The sequence below is a fragment of the Callorhinus ursinus genome, unplaced genomic scaffold, assembly GCF_003265705.2.
Source record: "Callorhinus ursinus isolate GAN/ISIS: 27379988/994484 unplaced genomic scaffold, GSC_fseal_2.0 scaffold2, whole genome shotgun sequence".
NCBI classification, from domain to species: domain Eukaryota; kingdom Metazoa; phylum Chordata; class Mammalia; order Carnivora; family Otariidae; genus Callorhinus; species Callorhinus ursinus.
Genome location: NW_027397064.1, coordinates 60,708,802 through 60,726,730, shown reverse-complemented (window position 1 = coordinate 60,726,730; position 17,929 = coordinate 60,708,802). Strand labels below are relative to the sequence as shown.

The 17,929-nt window shown below is 39.8% G+C and overlaps 1 protein-coding gene and 1 pseudogene across 2 annotated transcripts in view; one reads left to right on the top strand and one right to left on the bottom strand.

Annotated features, from left to right (window-relative positions):
• LRP2 (LDL receptor related protein 2) overlaps positions 1–17,929 on the bottom strand; it is a 194,546-nt gene that overhangs the window by 50,472 nt on the left and 126,145 nt on the right. For both annotated transcript variants that reach the window (XM_073882829.1, XM_025852083.2), the window contains exons 39-48: positions 15,766–16,686; positions 15,468–15,633; positions 14,927–15,085; positions 13,516–13,805; positions 12,567–12,770; positions 11,418–11,660; positions 8,135–8,260; positions 6,670–6,789; positions 3,499–3,630; positions 1,773–1,974 (exon numbers count right to left, since the gene is read on the bottom strand). In XM_073882829.1, the coding sequence (XP_073738930.1) occupies positions 1,773–1,974; positions 3,499–3,630; positions 6,670–6,789; positions 8,135–8,260; positions 11,418–11,660; positions 12,567–12,770; positions 13,516–13,805; positions 14,927–15,085; positions 15,468–15,633; positions 15,766–16,686 (2,563 nt within the window). The remainder of the gene's footprint in view (positions 1–1,772; positions 1,975–3,498; positions 3,631–6,669; positions 6,790–8,134; positions 8,261–11,417; positions 11,661–12,566; positions 12,771–13,515; positions 13,806–14,926; positions 15,086–15,467; positions 15,634–15,765; positions 16,687–17,929) is intronic.
• LOC141374533 (large ribosomal subunit protein eL8-like) lies at positions 8,791–9,499 on the top strand (annotated as a pseudogene).

Below are 17,929 nucleotides of genomic sequence, written 5' to 3'. Positions count from 1 at the left end.
ACTTATAACAAAATGTATGCATGTAACTGTAAAGAAAGTTGTGATCAGAGCAAGCTGGTTCAGCCCCATTTGGTCTCCTGAGAGCTGTTTAACTCATTTCCAAATGATTTGAAACACCAATGCTTTCTTTCCTCTAGTTTAGATCCAAGTCAAGAGGGAAAAAAAAGTCAGTTAGAAAAGCAAATCATAAAGTTTTTGGACATAATTAACATCAATATTCCAGCAAGCTGCTCACAGCTCAGTCTTATCCAGGTTCTTCCGCAGCTTCAGTAATGAGCCAAGAGGAAAAAAGTCAGTAGGAAAAATGATCCCCTGTATCACCTACCAAATAGGGGAACACACATTCTCTCAAGCAAGCAAAAGGCACATTAACGGGGCTCTTAGTAGCGGCTACTGGCACCCCAAGCAAACAGAATCTGGAGTTATTTTAGACCCTACAGCTCAGGTTTCCAGAGACGCAGTATTTTTTTCTGTTCTGCCATAGCCCTTGGCTAAAGGAATTCAGAAAGCTCAGCCAAAATAAAACAAACAAACAAACAAGTCCCACTACATCAAACTCACTGTCTACCTGGAGCAAACTCCCTCCTGGGCTCCCCTACTTTTGTTAATGTTCTTACTATGCCCCTAGTCCATCAGGATTGAAACCTACACATCATTTTTCTTCCCAACTTCCCTATTTATCCAAAAATTGGCCAAGTGGGGATAGTGAGAAGGTGGGGAACAAAAAAAAAAAAAATATATATATATATATATATATATATATTAATATAAACTTTCGGAATGGCCCATTTGGAGAAAATGATAAGAAATCAAGCAACAGAATATTACAGGAGAGGTCCCCAAAACTGGCAGGCTGTGCACTAGATCTATCTGACCTGCAGTGTTCTTAGAATTTTAAATTTTGTTTCCAGCATTTAAAATCAGAGTATTTAGGAGCACCTGGGTGGCTCAGTTGATTAAGCATCTGACTCTTGATTTCAGCTCAGGTCATGATCTCAGTTGTGAGACTGAGTCCCACATCGGGCTCTGTGCTGAGCATGGAGTGCTTAGCCTGCCTAAGATTCTCTCTCTCCCTCTCCATCTGTCCCTCCATTTCTCCTCCCCTCCCCTGTCTCCCTCAAAAAAATAAAAAATAAAAAATAAATAAAATCAGAGTATTTAATATGAAAATCCAGATTTCCATTTCTCTCAAAATAGACCGGCGCTCCTGTGCAATGCTGAACAGCATTCATATCGCTCAGCTAGAACATCCTCTCTCGGTTCACCTCACCTGATTCCCTCCATTGTCTCACTGGCTCTAAGCCTAAGTGCCAAGCTCCATTTATGATCATGCTTGTACTGTTATTTTTCTTATAGCAAAGAGAAGAAAATGAAGTGTATCTTGTACCCATGCCTCTACTCCAAGTGGAAAACCAAGAGTGTCACCTGCTTCAAGAAATAATTTTCTTACACCAAGTACACCTCATTTATCTCCCTGGCCCTCTGTGCAAGGTTACATTATGCCTCGCATGAGCCGTAAGCCCTTTTACCATCACGGGCCCTCTCCTCCACGAACATATTAAAAATTGTATTTAATGATCACAGTGATATAAAGGCAGATATATTAATATTATATACTAAAATACTCTCTTTGATCTAAACTTTCTCATTTCCATAGGCCACTAAAAGTACAATGGATCCTAGGCATTGTGGCTACCATGCCTAATAGGTAAGTTAGCCCTGCCCCTGTGGATATTTGAGGTTACTGGGAAATTTTTTAAGCACCAATTCACCTGTATGAGTGTGGGACACACAATCCATTACTACAGGTGAAATCATTTCCAGAGCAAGATCTCCTGGTGCAATTCTGATGCTCATCATAGCCATCGGTACAATCCGCATCACCATCACAGACCCAGGATTGGGGAATGCACTTCCTGGATGGAGGCACATTATTTGCACAGAGAAACTCAGAACTTGAGCAGTTGTGACTGTCTGAAACCAAAGCACACAAGAAACAGAAACCACATGAAAACTCAGGCTAGTAATCAAATTCATTCTGAACCATTTCCCTTGCTTTACATTACTTAATAGTCTGAGGGATGAAAGGAAATTAGAGTACAACAGGTAGACAAATCACATTATTATCATAATAACAGATTATAATAAAAAATATCTTCAAAATTCCATTTGAATTGCTCTGGACCTTGGAAGTAAGAAATAGACATAATAAAACACCTCACTTAGGGGCGCCTGGGTGGCTCAGTCCTTAAGTGGGAAGCCCGCTTCTCCCTCTCCCGCTCCCCCTGCTTGTGTTCCCTCTCTCGCTGTGTCTCTCTCTGTCAAATAAATAAATAAAATCTTTAAAAAAAAAAAAACCCTCACTTGATTTTCCATAAAATTAATGTAAAATCATATTTTCCCCTTAGAGCTTCAGAAAACAACTCCCGTTTTGTTATTTGTATACCGAAAATGCCTTCACTTGGTAAAAATTTTTGGTTAACAAAGTATAATCACAAAAACACGATGTGATATAGGTATTTTTTGGCCAATTCTACAGATAAAAACTGAAGCTCAAACTAGATGGCTCCAAGTCACAGAACTTTCTAAAGACCTAGGGCTTCAAACGCAGGTCTTTTTTCTCCAAATTTAGGCTTTGTCAACTACATTACAGCTACCACCCCAGTAGAACTAGGATATAGAGGAGGGGAATATGGCAACAAGACTTGTCAGAAACCATGACAGTGTCAGGAAAGAGATGAGATGCTAACATATAATCATTTATGCCTGCAGAATGAAAGAACTGGCATTTTATCCAATCTCGTTGTGGATGAATGGGAGACGAGAGAGGGGGTGTCTTGGTGAGGGGAGATGGGAGAAGCACTTGCTACAGTCTATGTCTGTGCAGCTGCCAACTACCCATTTCAATGGAGAGAGTACATGTGGAGCTATAGACAGCCACCAAAGTCAAGGACTTATGGGGTTACAGTGAAATGCAAACATCAGGGAGCCACTGTTTTTATTGCTGACCTTGGGAAGACACTCTTCGAAGACATCTTAGCTAAGAGTTCCAGCTCTGTTGGTAATGGAAAATGGTGTTCCACGGTCTGGTCCACAAACCACTCAAAAGGAGTAACCCACCCTCTACCTACTCCTCGAAATAACAGCAATAAGGTAATAGATGAAACTGGAGGCACAGTTAATTGCTACACTGTTTAAAGGGGCTATTAAGATTGGCCGGTTGAGTTCTGTTTATCTGCTCCAGAAGTGTAGGACATTATCCGTTAGCTAAATGCAAGAGAAAGACAAGAAACATTGAAATAATTTTTTATCAGATCTTAAAGCGTTTCAGTGGATGCTATCAAACAATTTCGGAGTGGAAAAATAAAGGTAACATTTTATCAGCATGCAATCAATTACAGAGGAACCTGCCTGACAGTCATACTCCAAAGACACAAAAGTCATCTCCCGAGTTTCCTTGGACTGTCACTCTGCAGAGGAACGAATGGTTTCTCTTACCACAGCGGTGCCTTTCATCCTCATCACTCAGGTCCCCACAGTCATTATCCCCATCACAGATCCATTCCCTTCGAATGCACCTCCCACTGTCACACTGGAACTCGTTACTTAAGCATGTTGCTTCAAGGTACTCTGAGAAAAGATAAAAAACAAGTTCTCAGGGAAAAAAGGGGTTTGCAGTCCAAAAAATCTTGGAGAAGCCTGCTATCGCAGGGGCCGTCTAAAACACCTGACTCAGAGCATTGCTAGCTATGTACAGCTATGCGGGGTCCTCCAAGGAGGCTGGTCCCAGTGACCAGTGGTCAGACACTGAAGTAGTTGATTGACGGTGCAAGGCCCTCATTATTTTTTGTTACTAGGATGTGATGTGATATTTCTTTAGAGGTATGATAGAGAAATAACAATCTTTTCCCAAAAGGATATAAATTACTATTTCATTTTTAAGGCGATTTTTCATCCCAAAACATTCTGTTTGCTGCAAACTATCCCCCCAGCATGCCTGATCCCCATTTTCCTCCTCTCTTTTTGCTTTTCCCCATAGCACTTACCACCTTTCAACAGGCTATACAATTTACTTATCTGTTTTGTTGCCTGTGTCCCCTCACTAGAATATAAGCCCCACATGGACAGAGATCTTTGACTTACTCACTGATATAGCCCCACAGTGCCTAGAACATAAGTGCTCAATAAATATTTGTTGAATTAAACTGATAAGACACCTTATGCTTTAAATTAGTCATCACTGACTCAAATTCTTTCCTCAGAAGCCCACATGTCCTTATCAACTATCTGTCATAGGCCCATACACACAGGGTCCCCTCAAAATTAACCTCAGGCAAAGTAAATTAAATTTTAACCATTAAAAATACAACACAGTAATATCAGGAAGGAGAAATATTTCTCCTTTCACAAGCTGCTAAGAAACGAGTGTGTATCACCACAGCCTTTTTTTAAGAGACATAGCCCCTCCAACATAAAAACACCACTTCTAGAAGAAGATAGCAGGAGGGGAAGAATGAAGGGGAGTAAGTCGGAGGGGGAGACGAACCATGAGAGACGATGGACTCTGAAAAACAAACTGAGGGTTCTAGAGGGGAGAGGGGTGGGGGGATGGGTTAGCCCGGTGATGGGTATTAAGGAGGGCACATTCTGCATGGAGCACTGGGTGTTATGCACAGACAATGAAACATGGAACATACATCCAAAACTAATGATGTAATGTATGGTGATTAACATAACAATAAAAAATGGAAAAAATAAAAACACCACTTCTAGAAATCTAGCCTAGAAGAATCTTCCCACATATGCACAGAGAGGTTTCTAAAGGGAAGCTTGTTTAAATAAATAAAAAATAAATAGGTGTTCATTCCAGCATAATTTTTCGTAGTGAAAAAATGAAAACAACCTAAACGTCCATCAGTTAGGAAAAAGAAAAGACACTTGGGCCGTCTGTACATCAGAGTAATATTCAGCAGTGCAAAGGAATATGTAGATCTATGTTCGCTAACATGCTGACAAGGTGTTGTTAAGCTGATAGGGGCAAAACGGCAGAAAAATATGTATAGTAAGGTCTCTATTTGTGTTTTAAATTTTACATATTAGGATATACAGAAAAAGGTAAGGAAAACTCACACTCACCCTGCGCAGTGATCATCTCTGGGGAGTGAGATTAGAGAAGGCTGAGAAAATGGAAATTTTGTTTTGTATACATCTTATGACTTCTTTGAAATAATACTCCTGCATATTATGCGAATGTATTCATAAATATGACAGGCAGTTGGTACTGCTCAATGACTTTGGTTTCCATGGAGGAGTTTGGAAACTATACTTACTCTTCATGTATTTGAACCAATCATTCATATGTCGAAACCGAGCTCTAACACTACTCGACTCACTTAACAGTTATGTATTTCCATTACAGATCCTCAAAACTCTACATGTCCTTTGCGGTCTACAAAACTTTCAGTATTGGGGAAGAAGAACTTGGCAAAGAGCTTCAAAATACCACTCTCCTGAGAGAGAATAGGGATAGAAAATAGTCTAAATTCAGCTGTAAAACTATAAAAATGGTACTAAGAAAATACCCCCCAAATAAAAAGTTTTTTAGATAATGATTGTTTTTGCAGATGATTATATTACAGTAGAGGAAAAATAAAAGCCATCTAAATGCTTAAAATAGAGGCAGTTAACTCAAAGATAATACAACCACTCAATGGAATATTATACTGCCATTAAAAAGGAGTATGAAGACTGCGTAACAAGGGTCAGCAAACTTTCTCTTAACCAGACGGCAAGTATTTTGGGCTTATAGGACATATGTTCTCTGTCACACCTACCTGACACTGCCACTGTAGCACAAAAGCAGCCATAGATGGTATGCGGCTTCATTCTAATAAAACTTATATAAAGACAGGCACCTGGCCGTGGCCACAGTTTGCAGACTGATTTATTAACAGATAAACAAGCAGTGACAGTTATGTTTTTTAAAAAAGGGCATGGATATAGATTAGAACTTGTAAAGGTTAATAGCAGCCTCCAAATACAAACAGGTACTAGTGCCTCCAGGAATACAACCAGAGGGTCCCTGCCATTTCTTGAGAAACTCAGATGGCCACGGGACCTTCCCTTGTAAGCTGGTACACAGACCAGGCGGAGGATATGTGCCCATAAATTGCCCCGTCCCCATATATACGATCATTCCAATCACTTTTGGATCCTCCCACAGCCTTGTGGGCCAGAACTCAACCTAGTTCAGAAATTCCAATTCACAGTCAATTAAAATTCCAATTCACAGTCAATTAAAATTAATTAAAAGAAGGGATCCTTCTTTGAGTAAATGACGCTACCTATGTTTGAATACTGATTCTTGTCTCACGTAATCTTAGGTAGCTCGGAGTCAGATGTATTTTCTAAATTGTCAGGCACAGTATTAGGTGCATCACCCACATAATCTCATTTCATGGGCATCGGTCAGCAGCCTCCACACGCTGATCCCTCCCCACACTAACAGGTTTTCAATGGCTGTCTGCTGAGTGGTTTCACCCTCTTAGCTGACAACAGGAGCAGGGAGCGCAAATAGTGGGCAGCCATGATCCCAGTCTGTATTTGGAAGTAGTGGAACAGTTTCTCTAGCTGCATCATAACGCTTGTCATGCTTGCTTACTCTCTTACCGCAAGTGGCAGGTTCATCAGAGCCATCAGGACAATCTCCTTCCTCATCACAGTACCAGTGTCTAGGGATACAACGTCCAGATGTGCAGGGAAACTCATCACTGCTGCACGTGTGAGAAGCTGAGGACGGAGGTAAAACCCGGGAGTAAAACACAAGCTTGTTCCCATCAGTCTTAACCATCTGCCCATCTCTCTGAACTAGGTAACCGGTGCCAGGGAAGGAAGACTGAGGCCTGGGAAAAGGCTTTCATATAAGCTTTCCATGGGGACAAAGCGGTGGGTGGGGGAGAGAAGGAAGGCGATACTCTTCCAGTTTTCCAGAATTTTTCTTTCTAGATTCTAAAAACCCAACAATAAATTGTATTTGTTAGAAATATCAAAGAAATACCTTTTTGATACATGAAACCACAAATTATGGATAAGAAGACTTGGCTCTATGTTGTCTGCTATAACCGAATAATAACAAATAAATTCTATGGAAATATTAAAAGCAAAAACAACATATAGTGATATCTGAGCTCAGCCCACATGGTTCTAAAAAGACAGTTGTGCTCTTATTCATCCTTGTTATATGGGATCCTTCTTTGAGTAAAGGACGCTACCTATGTTTGAATACCGATTCTTGTCTCACGTAATCTTAGGTAGCTCTGGGTCAGATGTATTTTCTAAATTGTCATGTGGGTACAAACTAGAATCAAGTCTTATAATTCTTCTGGTCTATAAGGCCCCTTGCTTTGGCCCAAGATAGCTGATGATTTTCCAGGGGTAAAACTGATTAAGGAAGCAGAGGTCCCTGAAAGGTCCAGTGCTGTCTCTAATCTCTGTGTCCCTATCTGATGGCTACATCCTGAATTCTGCTTCTTCCTGCTGCTGCTATTACAAATGATGCCTGTTCTTGGCCTATACCCTGCTCTGGTGATAATTACGAAATTCTTAAATTATGCACCTATTATACTAATAGCCTCAAAGTTATGGAGCTTAAGAAAGGCCTTTTAATGCGATCTATAAATACAGGAAAATGCCTGACTGAACCAAATTGCTAAATGTGAAATGAAAGTTTCTGAAATTCAAGCATATTAAAAAGACAGAAGAGTTCTTTCAGTTCCTAATGGTAACTATAATCATATTAAGAGTAAATATAAGGGCTTGACAAGCAAATTCTGCCTGGGGTTCATGAAGACAAAAGGCCCTCGACTTTGGGAGAAATGACTTTGCAGTTATAAAAAAGGTCAGGTATCAGAGCAGGTCTCTGGAAGAAATATTTGGAGTGGGGGAATCCATCCAGAGAACAGAGAGAGGGGCTGCTTATGCTCCTCTAATCACATCCTAAAGTAACTGCCTACTGCATCTACTTACCCAGCCAACTTGAGGTGACAAGCAGCCCAAACACCTAGGCCATCTATCTGTGTATTAGCTCCAGATATGCATCCCTGGAGCCACAGAAAAAACAGCATGTTTCTCTTACCACAGAAAACAGGGCTTTCATCACTCATGTCTCCACAGTCATTGTCTTCATCACACAAGTAAAAATGAGGAATGCAAATGTTTGTCGTCTGACATTTTACATATCCAGGCTGGCAGGTGCGATCAGCTTGGAAAAGACAGCAGATAAACATTTGGAACAGATCCACCACATATAGAGAGCACTAAAAATGACCATGCTAACAAAGCTACTGGACTCAAAACATGTTTAAAGCTCTCACAGAGGCATCATCCATGACAGTTATTTTTCACCATCACTTCTAAAGTAAAAAGAGCTATTTCCAGCTGACAGGGAGGCGGAGGGGAGAGCATGCTTACTTTGTAGTTTAAGTCATCTATTTTAATTATTTATAACCAAGAGTCCCAACTCTTGGTTAAATAAACTATGGTATATCCATGTAATGGAGTAATATGTAGCTATAAAAAGGAATGAAGAAGATCTCTATACATTGATGGGGAATGACGGTATGATCTCCAGCATATATTGTTAACAACAGAAAGAAAGCAAGATTCAAAACCACAGGCTATCTTTTGTGTGAGAAAAACAATGTGAGTGTGTGTGTGTGTGTGTGTGTGTGTTGAGAGAGTGAGATGCTTATATTAAAAAACAATAATGAATCTCTCCTCCAGCCATCCAAGATGTTAAAAAGAAAGAAGGCTAAGAGGAAGAAGGTAGTCCCGGCCCCTTCTGTGAAAAAGCAGGAGGCCAAGAAGGTAGTCATTCCCCTGTCTGAGAAAAGGCCCAAGATTTTTGGAATCGGACAAAGCCCCAAAGAGACCTCACTAACTTTGTCAAATGGCCCGGCTATATCCGGCTACAGTGGCAAAGGGCTAGTCTCTATAAACGTCTGAAAGTGCCTCCCGCAACTAACTGCTTCATGCAGGCCTTGGACTGCAAAACAGCTTCTCAACTGCTTAAGCTGCCCCATAAATACAGACCAGAGACAAAGCAAGGGAAGAAGCAGAGAATGTTGGCCCAGGCTGAGAGAAAGCTACTGGCGAAGGGGATGTCCCCACTAGGAGGCCGCCTATCCTTCAAGCTGGGGTTAATACTGTCACCACCTTGGTAGAAAACAAGAAGCCTCAGCTGGTACTGATTGCACATGCTGTGGGCCCAATTGAGCTAGTTGTCTTCCTGCCCGCCCTGTATTGTAACATGTGGGCTCCCTACTGCATTATCAAGGGGAAGGCTGGGCTGGGACGTCTGGTACACAGGAAGACCTACACCTCTGGCACCTTCACACCAGTTAACTCGGAAGACAAAGGAGATCTGACTAAGCTAGTGGAAGCTATCAGGACCAATTACAATGACAGATATGACGACATCCATGGTCACTGGATTATATAATCTAAGTAAAAAAATCATAATCTTAAAATGGGAAAAACCAATATAAACTTTGTTTCCTTAAAAATTGTATTTCCTAGCTCTCTACATTAAAAAGCCCTGGAAGCAATGAGAGCCAAATAGAAATGGGCAACTTGACACTGTGGTAATCTCTGAATCTACAGAAGGAATGAGCTCTCTTTCCAGGTCTGAGATAGGAAATGGACCAAATGGGCTGTGTCAAAATAACAGAGGAGCCAACTTAACAGAGCTCCCACTGGCCTAAGATAAGGAAGTTGAGCGCCAAAAACATTAAATGACTACTTCACTAAAATTCATCAAATATGTAAAAATCCACCAGTCTAATACTAAAAGCAAAACAAGACAAAAAATTAGTGTTCATTGGTTACCAACTCATTACTATGAACACTAACGAAGGGAAAGAATCAAACATTTATCCTACAGAATTGTACTTCAGGTTAACAAAATAGTTGATAAGGAAAATTTCTTCTCTATGGAACTTTACCTAATATATGTAGAATAAATAATAGAATATTTAAATGCTTACTTTGTAACCCTTAAAGAAATAATGGATTTATAGAACAACCATCCATGTATGCTAAAACCACTGGGTAGCAGGTTGATGGGAAGTGCCTAAGGGAAGATTCAGTCCGACTTCTAAATCCACTAATTAATTTTATCATGACTTAAACTGGAAAAAACAAGTATTACGTGCTTCATGATGTGATGCAACAGAAAATACACAGTTCCACCTATGGAAAATTCTTACTCAAAGAATTGAACCTAATGTAATCAGACCTCTAGGTACAAATTCCAGTTAATAGGAAATTAGAGGGACAAAATAAACGGCTCAGTTGAGCAATTAGTCAAACATATCAATGGCATGAAGAAAATGGGCACTGCTAAGGCATAAAAGAGATTAAAGAGTTATAATCATCAAAATCCATGTGAAGACCTTGTCAGAATGCTAATTTGAACAGAGCAACTGCATAAAGACATTTTGGGAATAATGATAAAATGTGCATACGGATTGAGTATTCAAGTAAGTATTGTCCGTTTTGCCAGGCATCCTTATGGTATGGTAGTTAGTTTTCAAAATGTCTTCATAAATGACATGCGTGTCTGAGAGTTGTTTTATAATATTCAAGGGGGGGGAAGTCAGGGGAAATGGATGAAACAGACTGACCATTTGTTGGTAAATACTGAAGTTGGGTAATGGATAGATACATTTTACTATTCTTTCTACTTTGGTGTGTGTTTGAAGTTTTCCGTAAGAAGGAGTTCTTTTAAAAGGCATATCCAAATAAATGTTGTATGTAACTCCACCTACAAAAGCAGCAGAGCATGTAGATATATCCAAACTGAAAATATATTTGAATTTACACACTGCTCTTTTCTTTTCCCTCGATACTAAAGAGCAAATCCCAGAAATTTTGGAAAAATCAATAAAACAATTTACCAGAAAAATCAAAGAAAGAAATCATTTCAGTCAACACCACACTGTATAGCTTTGTGCATAACAAACATTAACCACAACACATCTAGGCAACAGTTTATCAGTAACTATTGGTAAAGTTTTAAAACAATCAAAAATTTTATCAAGTGAATTTTTCATCTGACAGATAATGTAAACCAAGGATAAAATATTTGAGGTTAAAATATTCAATGGTCGTGTGGGTCCATACATTTAGGTGAATGATTCAAATACATTAGATTTGTTTTTAAAAACCATTTAGCAGAATATATTAAAATGAAATTCATGTTCTAGATGAATACTTAGGGTATTTTTTTTCCAGAAAGCCTTTGTTTTTACGTAAGAATTATCTCCCATGAGGTGAAGAAGACTCCAAAAAACAAACAAAAAAAGATTTCAGCATAGTAAGTACTTGGTTTAAGCACAATAAGTACTTGATAAACTTACAGCAATTTTTCTCATCTGAGGTATCATTATCATGGCAGTTGTTAATGCCATTGCAGACAAACTGAAGAGGAATGCACCTTCTGTTAGTGCAGGTAAACTCCACAGTGGCATTACAGTCCCTGAACAGGCACCCTGCCTCATCACTGTTGTCACCACAGTCGTTGTAGTGGTCACAGCGGTAATGATACTGGATGCATCGCCCATTGGCGCAGGTGAAGGCTGTTGGGTGGCAGGTGTGAAATGCTAAGAGGAAGAAGAAACATTGAATAGACTTCTTGATTAGAGCATCCTCCTAGTTTCTAAAAAAGTACAATCAAATAAAATGGATACTTTGAGTTTACCTTCTAAAGCAAAAATGGCTGCAAAACAGACTGCGTGCAAATGAGATAAACTTTAAATTAGATTAAACAAAATTCATTGTGTACCTTTCTTAAGTAAATTAGGTATTTTAGGCAAATGTCAAAGTCGCTTCACTTCTCTACCATCTCAATTTAGAATTTTATCCCAATCCCAGAAAAGCATGCAAATACAATTTCTTTGGGGAAAATAAAACTCTTAGCCCCTACACAGTCTATTGGAAAAATGTCGCTAACTTCTAGTGTTTTACCTACCCCATCCAGATGGAAGCTGAATACTGAATGATTTCAATAAATTACTAATGATCCTTTAGCTATGAAAATTAATAAAACGATAACAATCACCTATTAGAGCTCCTAGTTCCATACTAAGTCATGCCGGATATGCACCAAGCCCCATGCTGTGCTTTTTTATATATTGTTTCCCTCAGTCCTCACAAAACGCCTAGTAATAGCTCCACCTAACAGATGAGGTATCTGAGGCTCAGATAGGTTAGGTCACTTTCCCATGGCTGCACAGACTAAAACAGCATAGCTAGGATTTTAATCCAGCACCTTTGCTCTTAACCACTACAGAGATGCTTTCTAATAAAGCATCATACACTACTCCCTGGCATGTAGATCAGCTTATATGTGATTTAACACTCTGTGTTCTCGGACTAAATGTTTTCAGTTCTAACAGGACACATAGGCACAAAATTCACACCGATTCACACACAGCAGGACTCTGTACCAAACACTTAGCGTGAAGACAAGTTTACTGCCTGACAAAAGCTCCAAGAGTCCAACTCACCACAGACACTTTCCAGCTCATCACTGCCATCACCACAGTCATTATCATTGTCACATTTCCATTGCTCCGAGATGCAGTGCCCATTGAGGCAGGTGAACTTGGAACTGTCACACCGTGTACCATTGTCCACGATGCAATGCTTTTTGTTGTTGGCCAGATACCAGTGGCCCTCATGTGGGCACTGGCACTCAGCACCATTTGGACCTGAAAAAAAAGTTGGCCCAAAAAGCAAAAGATCTGTGGAGCAACCATTCAGTCTCTCTTCCAGAACAGCAGTGGCAGTATTTCTCTATTAAAGGCACTCTAAGACAAGCCATAGAAACTCTTCCCATCAGCCTCTCAACTATACTCTGTGTCATTTTTCCATGAAGACCACCCACCAACTCTAATAAATGTAGCTAATTCACCCTAATCTTTAACAACTAGCTCTTGCCTACACTGAAACAATAGAAATGATTCTCCCTTCTTAGCAGCATCTGTAAAGCAATACTATCAAAAGATACATCTTCCTGGGACTCTGCTACTGTCTATAAAGCAAACTATGAAAAACACAGTATCACACTGAAAATATCATGAGAAATATTTCAAGCTATAAATAGTACCTCCCAGGTGGAAGAACTAGATCCTTTCGTATGGGAGGTAAGCTCATTGATGGAATTTCTATTCAGGTCATGAAGTTTGGCAGCCGAAGACCCCATCTTTCTTTCTACTTCCACCAAGCTTGAGTTAAAATTGCCTTCATAAGAGGGCTCCATATCAAATAGAAAAGAAACCTGTCAAAGTCTTCCTCTAAACCTACAAACTCCCAAATCTATTTTATGAATTACCCTAAAATCAAAGAGAATTTGGATTTTTTTTTCCCTGTCAGAGCTGAATATCCCTCAACCTTCCCTACCAATCATCATCATTATTACTCTACATGATTCAATCTTCACAGGCAATGCCTTACCTGGTGCACAAATATGGCTGCAGCCTCCATTAAACTCAGTGCAAGGATTGCTACACTGCTGCTGATGGTTCTTCACGACAACGCGAATACCATTAGGCCGGAAGGGAAAACTCATGGTCATTGCCATCTGACCTGACCCATCATATTTGTTAGCTCGGTAAATTCTTTTCGTGTTCCAGTCAGTCCAATAAATATACTGGCCATAGAGAGTCAAGCTAAAAGGGTGAAAGACTGTGTTGACAATGACCTCACGCTGTGTGCCCGTTAGAGTGCTGCGTTCAATCTTCTGCCTAAAGTGAAGGAAAAAAGAAAATGTTGGAATCCAGAAAGAGTAAGTGCCTCAAATGGAAGCCCAATGCCTGGGCCTAACCGTTCCTTTATACAAACCCCCAACTTTCTTTTCAAAAGCAGCATACGGCTGAGGATGATGGGAGGTCTTCATTTGCTTTTGAAACAATGGCCTATAAAAATCATTGATTTCCAAATATTAATAGAACCTATAAGTAATCCTACAAAGGGTACCAGACCAAAATTAGAAAATGGAGAGTATTATGAAATAATACACACAATGCATGGAACTCAGTGTTTGGCGCACAGTAGTCAATAAAGTGTGAGTTACTTTTTCCTTCCCACTCCCCTAATGACCTTCTTGATTTGTCATTTACCCAGCACCTCGAGGTATTTACCTATAATGATCCAAATTTAGACACTAAACATCACTGCTTGCTTCAAATGAGAAGACAAAGATGAGATTGTTAGGTGCTTAGTGTCACAAGCAGAAGATGAAAATCTTAAGAAAATAGCTAAGTAAGTTAAGATTCCTGACATGAAGACACCAGCAATAATAAATGAAATCATCTCATCTTTTCAACTATTCCATTAGGATGATTGGAATGTGAGTAATTTCGGGGCTACTTGAAGAAGTTATGTGTAAAATTAGAGTTGACAAAAGTTTATAAGGAAAACACTATGAAATTGGCAGAGAAAAATCTATTTGAGAAGATGACCAATAGTCAAAGACTAAAGGAAAATGTTTTTAACTGAAGGCTAAAGCCTTCAGGAAACTTAATATCAATGTGCATTTAAAAGTTATCCACATTTTATGTTAGTTACATGGGGCCTGGAGATTATAAACTGAGTGATTACATTTGTAATTACAATTGAAATTAACTCATCTAGTAATGTATCTTTAGATGCCTTCTAGTTCATAATTACTCAATCTCATGATAGATCAACTTTGACAGGTACATTTACCAAGCTAAAATATAGTTCATAAAACTACGATCCTACATTTTTGGCCATATCTATTTGGCATATTTATATTTTCATCACGTTATGCAAATCCCTCCTCTGAAAGTGAAAGCAGGAACTCTTCTTATCAACACCCACAAAAAATAATGAAAGAACGTACAGACTGGCATCTGCCCAGTAGAGAAGGTCATTCTCGTGGTCCAGAGTGAGCCCATTGGGCCAGACCAGGCTGCTGTTCACAATAGGTACCCGGAAATTTCCTCCCAGTGTGGCTCTCTCAATTTTGGCATTAGTACCCCAGTCAGTCCAGTACATGTACCTAGTCATCCAAAAGGAGTCATAATTAATTCACCACAAGGAACATCATAATACCTTTTAGTTAAGAAAGAATGGCAGCCTTCTTTAACTGCAAATCTCATATTAATATGGCAAATGAAACCCACTCCATTCTCATCTACACGACTTGCCCAAAAGGGCTTTACTGAGTGAGAGCATTAATTCCTAGTATACAGCCAACCTTTCTAACAACAATAGGAGTTACTTCCCCTTCAAAATTACTCATATTTTTTCACTCTTGAATATATGGCTACAGAGTTTCAAGCCCATGAAATGTTGGCTGTCTATGAACATAACCTAATTTCAGGCCCCAATTCTTCCAGAAATAAGCATATAGAAATACGATAAATAAGACCATGGCATACCCTCGGCAAGGATCTAATACAATTGCTCTTGGCTTTGATACATGGGCTATCACAGTACGCTGAGACCCATCCTCAGCCATGGAGTTAATTGTCTGGTTGGTGTAGTCACTGTAATATATTCTTCTGTTGATCCAGTCAAACGCAATGCCATCAGGATTCCCTCTACCTGGATGTATACCAACACACATACACAAAGGCATTAGAGTCTCAAAAGGCATTTTAGAACCACTGGGTCATCCACATGTGTTGATTATGTTGCGTCAACTTCCAAGATAAGCTGCTCCTGGAGTGCCCTTACCTGAAATAATGGCAGTGGGAGATCTGGTCCCTGAATTTAGATTGACATATGAAATCTGACCATTTCCAGATGCTAAAGATTGTGTGAAGTAGATTCTGTTAGTTATGCCATCATAGGCCAGGTCTACAGCAACTCTGTCCACACTTATTGCTTCAAAAGGTGGGCTATGAGCCTCAGGATCCAAGTGTAAGCTTCTCACGGTATTCTCCAAGGCAAAGATGAGGAAATTTTCTGTGGGAATGGCACAACTCTTGCCATCACTTTCTAGGGTTCCAAAGGCACAGCCACATTTTGGGGTGTCCAATCCAGGCAGAGCAAAGCAGAAATGGGTGCATCCACCATTATTTTCCAAGCAAGGGTTATTGTTGACCTCAGCTGGTGACCGGGGCTGAACACTCTGGTCGAAGACAGTCACATCTCTTAGCCAATTGAGATTGTCCCTTATCACTGTTGGTGGCTCACTGCTGTCTGGTTCCTTGCTAGCTTGGAAGATTTTTTTTAAATTCCTGTCTACCCATATGATAGAATTTCCAAAAACAGTGATGGCATAAGGAGTTGGGTAACGACTGCCATAACGAATGACTTCAGATTCTTCTGCCTCAATACCAATCCTTGCAATTATATCTAAAGAATCATCAACCCAATAAACGTAGCCATTGCTATGGTCTACTGCCAAGCCCCGGGGTGTGACAATGCCTTCTGATACAAGCACAGTTCGATTGGTACAATCAAGAAAAGAACGTTCGATCTTTGGGCTTTGCCCATAGTCAGCCCAGAAGAGATATCTATTCTTGGGGTCTACAACAATATCCCTGGGCCTATCTACAGTGGCTTTAAGGAGAATACGGCGGTAAGTGCTGTTGATCCGCAGAACTTCTATCAGTGTTTCAGACACGAAAGCATTGGTGAAATAAAGATTTCCTGCAAGAAAATGAAAGAACATGCTGATAAATGCAAAACCAAGAAGGAAAAAGAGGGAACCTTTTCAAATTCAGAACAAAATATATAAGGCTGAGGTTTGGGTCAGTAAAGGTTATCTCTTACAAGATAATAAATGTCTCAGTTTAGACTTAGAAAAATAAGTATTTACTCTTAGGAACCAAAGAAATTGTTTTGGGGTGCCTGGGGGGCATTCAACTCCTGGTTCCGGCTCAGGTCATGGTCTCAGGGTTGGGAGATTCAGCCCTGTGATGCGTCCTGCATCAGGCCCCGTGTGAGGCTCCACACTTAGTGGAGAGTCTGCTTAAGAGTATCTCCCTCTCCCTCTGCCCCTCGCCAACCCTCACACACTCTCTTTCTCTCTTTCAAAAAATGAATAAATCTTTAAAAAAAATTGTTTCTTCAAATTTAAAGAGAAAGTGCCTGTCCTCGGCTTCTAAAGCAGATTAGAATTCATAGCAAACGTCATAACCCACCTGCTACTGAAAAAAATTTTTTTAGAATGTCCTTCCTCTTTCACATGAATGTTTAACATCTGAATCTCCAAACACCCTAATACACATTATCATGGCATAACTTCTACTCCCAACATGACGAAAGGAGCAAAGAGGGAAAGCCAGCAGCTTCTCAACTTATTATCGATGTCATCAAGCACTCTTTGTGCCTAACAGTCTAGTCCGACTGGTGTAGCTATTTTCATCACATGGACCTTCTAAAGCCACAAACAAAAACCCATTGGTCTTTGGACGTTACAGAACGATGTAAACGCTAGAATACGGTAGAATACACAATGGTGTGAAGACCGTGGAATGAGTAGAGAGTGATCCCATATTGATTCCACGTAGCCAAAAGCCTATTGTTGAATGGTCAATTCTGCTACCAAGGTACATCTATTTTGTTCCTAGGTCTGAGTCAAAATTGCTCTAGAGAAATCAGGCCAATATGCAATATGTTACTGATCTACCCTTTATATATTCAAATCCTTTCATCCAAGTTTGGCAAACTTTTTCCCTAAAAGGCCAGGGAGTAAATATTTTAGGTTTTGTAGAGCATATGGTTTCTTTTGCAAGTACTCAGGTCTGCCACTGTAAACATGAAAAGTAGCCATGGACAAATGGGCACAGCTGTGTTCCAGTAAAACCATATTTACAAAAATAGGCATGGTCCAAAGGTACAATTTCCAGTTATAAAAAAATAAGTACTGAGGATGTACAACATAATGACT